A 5,921-nucleotide genomic window follows, 5' to 3' on the forward strand; every position below is an offset into this window, starting at 1 on the left:
GCCTTTCCCAAGCTAACCGTGTACTCTGCCCCTGATCCCTGACCTCCCTACCCCCGCCCCGCATCAATATTAGTGTACTGTAGACTTGGTGTCCTTTCTCCCGGGCCAGCTGCTTTCACTCCAGATTTTGCACACTCATTCTCCAAGGCCCTTTGCCAGCTCGCTGTTGCACAGATCGATGTCAACATATTTGAATACTGTGCTCTCTGGGACTCAGTCATTCCAACTTGGATTCCCACCACTTCAGTAATTGCTGGGTCAGATTGTGGACCTTGGCTTCTTTCTAGTTCGGTTGGGGTTTTGTTCTTTTGTTTTGTGGTGCGGAGCGTTGAATCGGGGGCTAAGGTTCACTGACCCTAAGCAAATGCCTAGTCAGCGTCTTCTTCTAGCTACTGATTTTCTTTTGTGGTGTTTGTCAGATATGCTCTCACTAGGTGGCGCAGGGTATAAATTGCCAAAGCCTACCACCCCAGCGACATACTTCCTGTAGCAAGGTGGCACAGCCTAAAAGTTAGTGGCATAACCCTCTCAAAAGGGACCACCAACTAGGGACCAAGTAAGTGTTTGAATAGAGGAAACTTTGTGGGATGGGGAGTGTGTGTGTGTGTGTGTGTACATTTCTCATTAAACCACCCCTCTGGCTTTAGGTATCTGACAAGATGGAAACAGGTAAAGATCAAGAGAGAGTGGCAACAACTGGATATTTTTTGTCAAGATTCAAGGAAGCATTTGCAGGGGAAAAGAAGCCAGAAGAGAGGAAGAGATCTAAGAGGAGAGTGAGGCAGCCAAACCAGGGGACGAATCTCTGCAGAGTAGTGATGCTAGTACCTGAGCCTGCAGGGTGAAAGAGGGGGGTGGGGAGGGGAATACGATTCAGGGTCCATCTATTCAGTGAGCCACATCTGACCCTGTAGTGAGAGGGGATGTCTGGAAATGTAAACAAGGCCAGGAGACTTCTAAGGGCCAATCACTTCAGAGGGCAGGTTCATCTCTCCAAGTGGGACAGACTGTTTGGGTCACCTGCTCTCCCTGCCGAATTTGCACGAGCAGGGGCCACGTGCTGCGCAGGGCTTCAGACGAAGTTGCTCTGCGACGGCTTTGTGTTTTTTTTTTTTCAGAACCCTTTGCCTCAAAAAAAAAAAAAAAAAAAAAAAAAAAAAAAAAATCCAACACCTATTTATTTAGGCAAAAGGGGAATTCGGCTTCAGCCGGTTCTGGCGGTGGGAGGGGCGAGGGGAGGGGCCGCTCCAGAGAGTTCGGTTTGAGCCTCCAGCCTACTACAGCTCTTAGCAATCTTTGAGTAGCAACTCAAAACTTTCAGGGTAAGCCCGGTGCTGTGGCAAATGCCCGTCCGTGGTCCTAAGCACTTGGGAAACGGAGTGAGGAAGGGTCAAGAATTCAAGGTCCCTCTGGACTACTTATTAAATTTGAGGGCGATCTGGACTATATGAGTCCCTGTTTCAAAAACCAAAACCAACCAACCAACCAACATAAATTCTCTGGAACGCCAGGCAAGAAAGACCGGTCTCACCTTTAGTCCCAGATACTGGGGAGAAGGGGGTGCGGGGGGAGGGGAGTCCTGTTACTACCCCAAGCTTTGACGCTCAGCCTCCCATATCTCGTGGTGAGATCCAGTGTTCTTAGGCAACCTGCTTTGCATGGGGGCAGCTGGGCCATTGACAGTTTGTGTGTGTGTGTGTGTGTGTGTGTGTGTGTGTGTGTTTGTATTTTGGTTTTTTTCGAGACAGGGTTTCTCTGTATAGCTTTGGCTGTCCTGGAACTCACTCTGTAGACCAGACTGGCCTCGAACTCAAAAATTCGCCTGCCTCTGCCTCCCAGAGTGCTGGGATTACAGGCGTGCGCCCCCACAGGTGCTGACTGTTCTTCCTTAAGGCCAAGTTCCTAGCAGCCCGGAACAAGTTTCACCCTTTAAAGGAGGATACCGCAGCGACCAGCCTCTAAGATTCCCCTCCCACAGTAACTGAGAGCTGGAAGCGGAGCAGTCTAGTTCCCTTGCAAAAGACAAGGTCCACAGAGCTCTCTGGGTTGGGTCCGGGAAAGCCGGAGTTAGGCTATTTCCGGGTCCCGGTGAGACTGAGGTCCTGGACTGGATTCCAGGCTGGCTCCACTGCACCCAGGAGCAAATCAGGTCTGTCCGTCTGAGTGCGCGCGCACCTCAGCCCTGCTTTAGGTTGCAAAGTCCTCCAAAGCGGCTCCCCGCCCAAGATCAGCAAGTGTCAGCTATCCAGAAGGGAGAAATTGGCTTGGCCAACTGAGGCTGTGCGGGACGCCTATTGGGGAATCGCTGACACTTGCTACCGTTGTCGTACGCAGTCCGTCCACACCGACTTGTGTCATTACCGCCATGGGCCTGGAGCTCTACCTGGACCTGCTGTCGCAGCCCTGCCGCGCAGTGTACATCTTCGCCAAGAAGAATAGCATCCCCTTCCAGATGCGTACGGTGGAGATACTGAAAGGTTGGCCCGTTTACCCCTAGACCATGTTAGTCCATCACATTCTGCTTGGGTACAACCCCCCCCCACTCCCCCCCACCCACACCCACATCCCAACACGGTCCACCAAGGAATGCTCTGCTCTCTTTGGAGCGGTCATAGTTCAGACCCCTCTTTAAACTTAACTTCCGCTCTGACAAGAGAGACTTTCTGTCCTGGGACGTGAGGCAGAAAAATGAAAGATTCCCACAGTTCTTTCTTTGAAGGCACGCAGTGTTTAGATTCACAAAATCCCAGAGACTTTGCAGGGAAGAGACACACAGCTGAGCCATCTCTGTGCTACTGGTCCCTGGCCCATCCTGATCTTGGCCGCTTCGGACTTTGCTCTAGTTGCAAAGAGTGGACTATAGGAGCGCTGCCTGATCCCTTGCACGCCTTTTCTGGCTTTTTCCTTCCCAGGGCAGCACTTGAGCGAGCAATTCTCCCAGGTGAACTGCTTAAAGAAAGTTCCTGTCCTCAAAGACGGAAGCTTCGTGTTGACCGAAAGGTGCAGCTGTAAATAAACCCAGAGAGCCCTCGCTACCTCCTCTGGCTTCCTCGGGTCTCCCGCTCCCTCCCCCCCCTCCCCCCTCCCCCCCCCCCCCGTCCTGCGGGGATGGGGGTGGGTGGGGGAGTGGCTAGAGCAGAAGGTCTGGGAAGGAGGCCGGAGGACTAGGGGGCTGATCAAGCATGCGCGTCCTTTGTCCCTGTCCTGTTTCAGCTACTGGACCCTCAATCCCACCTCCAGGTCTCTCTACCCGATCAGATCGAGGGGTATTGGAAGGCAATAAGGGGACGATTGTCGAGGGTTACGGAAAAAAAAATGTAGATTCAACAAACGACTAGAAAGAACTTCTCCTAACTTTCCAGATGTCCTGTTTAATCTGTCAAAGCTTAACCCCAGAGACCAGTGAAAGGGTTAGGGCCCAGAGACTGTCTGGTTCTCCCACTAAAGTGTAGTGCAGAGAGCTCAAAAACAAAACAAAGCCAAAAAACCACAAAACAACAACAACAACAAACCAAAAAAGAAAGACAGAAGGTCTGGCCAGGGGTGTCAGTGTTCACAATATCAAAAGAAGGGACTAGCTAAAGAGGGGCAGAGCTCTTGCTGTGTGTGTATGTCTGTGTGTGTGTGTGTGTGTGTGTGTGTCCCTGGGTTCACAGCACTGTAGAGAAGAAAGGCTCAAGGCCCTGTGGAGGAATGGGAAACAGGCAAGGTTCTAAGATCCCTTCTTCCCATGGACCTTATAGCCCCTCTTCCTATGGTCCCCAGCTCAGCCATCTTGATTTACCTGAGTACCAAGTACCAGGTAGCAGACCACTGGTACCCCGGCCGACCTACAGGCCCGTGCCCAAGTCCACGAATATCTGGGCTGGCATGCCGACAACATCCGAGGCACCTTTGGAGTCCCCCTGTGGGTCAAGGTATCCAGGGTCCTCCGGGGAGGAGCTGAACCTTGGGCACCTGGTAAGAGTCAGGCTGATACACTGAGCACGGCTGTTGTTCTGCCAGGTGTTGGGGCCACTTATTGGGGTCCAGGTTCCCGAGGAGAAGGTGGAACGGAACAGAAATAATATGGTCCAGGCTCTGCAACGTCTGGAGGACAAGTTCCTCAGGGACAGGGCCTTCCTTACTGGCCAGCAGGTGACGGTAGCGGATCTCATGGCTCTGGAGGAGCTGATGCAGGTAGGAGAGTGGGGGTAGCAGGTGGGGTAGTTGCTAAGGGCGGGACTCTTCTTTTTTGCCACTTCCAAAAATCCAAAGTTTGGTGGTCTGGGAAAAGCTAGAACTGTAGAGGGGAACTTTGTGTGACTTGTTTACTGTCTAGGTGGAGGGGGATGGGGGGGCAGCTTCTAGCTGCTGTCAGGTCCTGGATCTGATTACAGTGCCCTGAACCTCCCATGGGTTTGTGTCTATGATATTTGCGCTGAGCTGACTGCTATGGGACCCTCAGTATCTCTTCGACTCTTGCGTCTTTGTCCCTACAGCCCGTGGCTCTTGGCTATAATCTGTTTGAGGGAAGGCCTCAGCTGACAGCATGGCGAGAGAGGGTGGAGGCATTCTTGGGTGCTGAGCTGTGTCAGGAGGCTCATAGCGCCATCCTGAGCATCCTGGGACAGGCAGCCAAGAAAAAGGTACCAGTACCCCCTCCGGAGGCCCACCCCAGCATGCAACTTCGGATTGCTAGGATTCCCTGAGTGGTCTGACCAGTAATAAAGATTTATTTTGTATTTTGCCTCTTTCTTTTAAAATTATTATCATTTTTTTTGCCCCTGTCTTTTTTTTATGGCTCCCTCTCTGCCTCTTGGAGAAGCTTTGCTCAAAAGGAACACCTGCTATCTTTAGCATGCTTCTCTTGAGGTACAGTAGGCACAATCTATAGGAGACCCAAATCAATAATATATAAAGGATGCTAAAAACAAACAAACAAACAAAAACAAAAGCAGTAACCCACCCAAGAAACCCATCAAAAGTTAGTAGACATCTGTGTATAATAAAGTCTGAATATTTTAAAAGAGTTATTGGTTTTATTACATTGTCCTATAATAATAGGTATGGAATAAAATTATGACTCAGTAAAACATGGTTAATCAAAGAAAAGTCACATAACAATCCACATAAAATTATTACATAGGCAAAAAAAGTATTATAACAAACCATTCAGGGATGTAGACGATGCTTTATAAGATTTGGTCTTTGAAGGGTAAGAATAAATATCTTTGGGCAAACACTTTAGTTACCAGTAACAACAAATAGGAGGACTTATTTACATTTTTATGAAAACCTCCATGAGTGTCCATGGTTGAGAACTCAACAACAGAAAGGATTTAACATTAAGAATTAAGAGGTTGCCGGGCAGTAGTGGCGCATGCCTGTAATCCCAGTACTTGGGAGGCAGAGGCAGGCAGATTTCTGAGTTCGAAGCCAGCCTGGTTTACAGAGTGAGTTCCAGGACAGCCAGGCTACACAGAGAAACCCTATCTTGAAAAATCACACACACACACACACACACACACACACACACACACACACACAAAGAATTAAGAGATCAACCAGGGGCTGGAGAGATGGCTCAGCAGTTAAGAGCACTGACTGCTCTTCTGAAGGTTGTGAGTTCAAGTCCCAGCAACCACACGGGGGCTCACAACTGTCCATAATGAGATCTGATGACCTCTTCTGCCTGAAGACAGCTACAGTGTACTTACGTATAATAAGAAAAAGTAAGCGGGCAGTGGTGGTGCACGCCTGTAATCCCAGCACTTGGGAGGCAGAGGCAGGCAGATTTCTGAGTTCGAGGCCAGCCTGGTCTACAGAGTGAGTTCCAGGACAGCCAGGGCTATACAGAGAAACCCTGTCTTGAAAACAAAACAAAACAAAACAAAACAACAACCCCCCCCCAAAAAAAACAAAACAAGAAAGAAAGAAAG

General features: G+C 49.9%; 1 protein-coding gene across 1 annotated transcript; it reads left to right on the forward strand.

Annotated features, from left to right (window-relative positions):
• The first annotated feature begins 2,013 nt into the window (after positions 1-2,013).
• On the forward strand, positions 2,014-4,724 carry LOC127670219 (glutathione S-transferase theta-2-like). The gene is given in 7 exon segments (XM_052164598.1): positions 2,014-2,149; positions 2,335-2,477; positions 2,913-3,000; positions 3,766-3,820; positions 3,822-3,917; positions 4,006-4,179; positions 4,482-4,724. Coding segments are annotated over 6 exon segments (735 nt in total). The 5' UTR covers positions 2,014-2,149; positions 2,335-2,365; the 3' UTR covers positions 4,692-4,724.
• Positions 4,725-5,921: the final 1,197 nt, after the last annotated feature.

This window comes from Apodemus sylvaticus, chromosome 19 (assembly GCF_947179515.1).
Source record: "Apodemus sylvaticus chromosome 19, mApoSyl1.1, whole genome shotgun sequence".
Lineage (NCBI taxonomy): Eukaryota > Metazoa > Chordata > Mammalia > Rodentia > Muridae > Apodemus > Apodemus sylvaticus.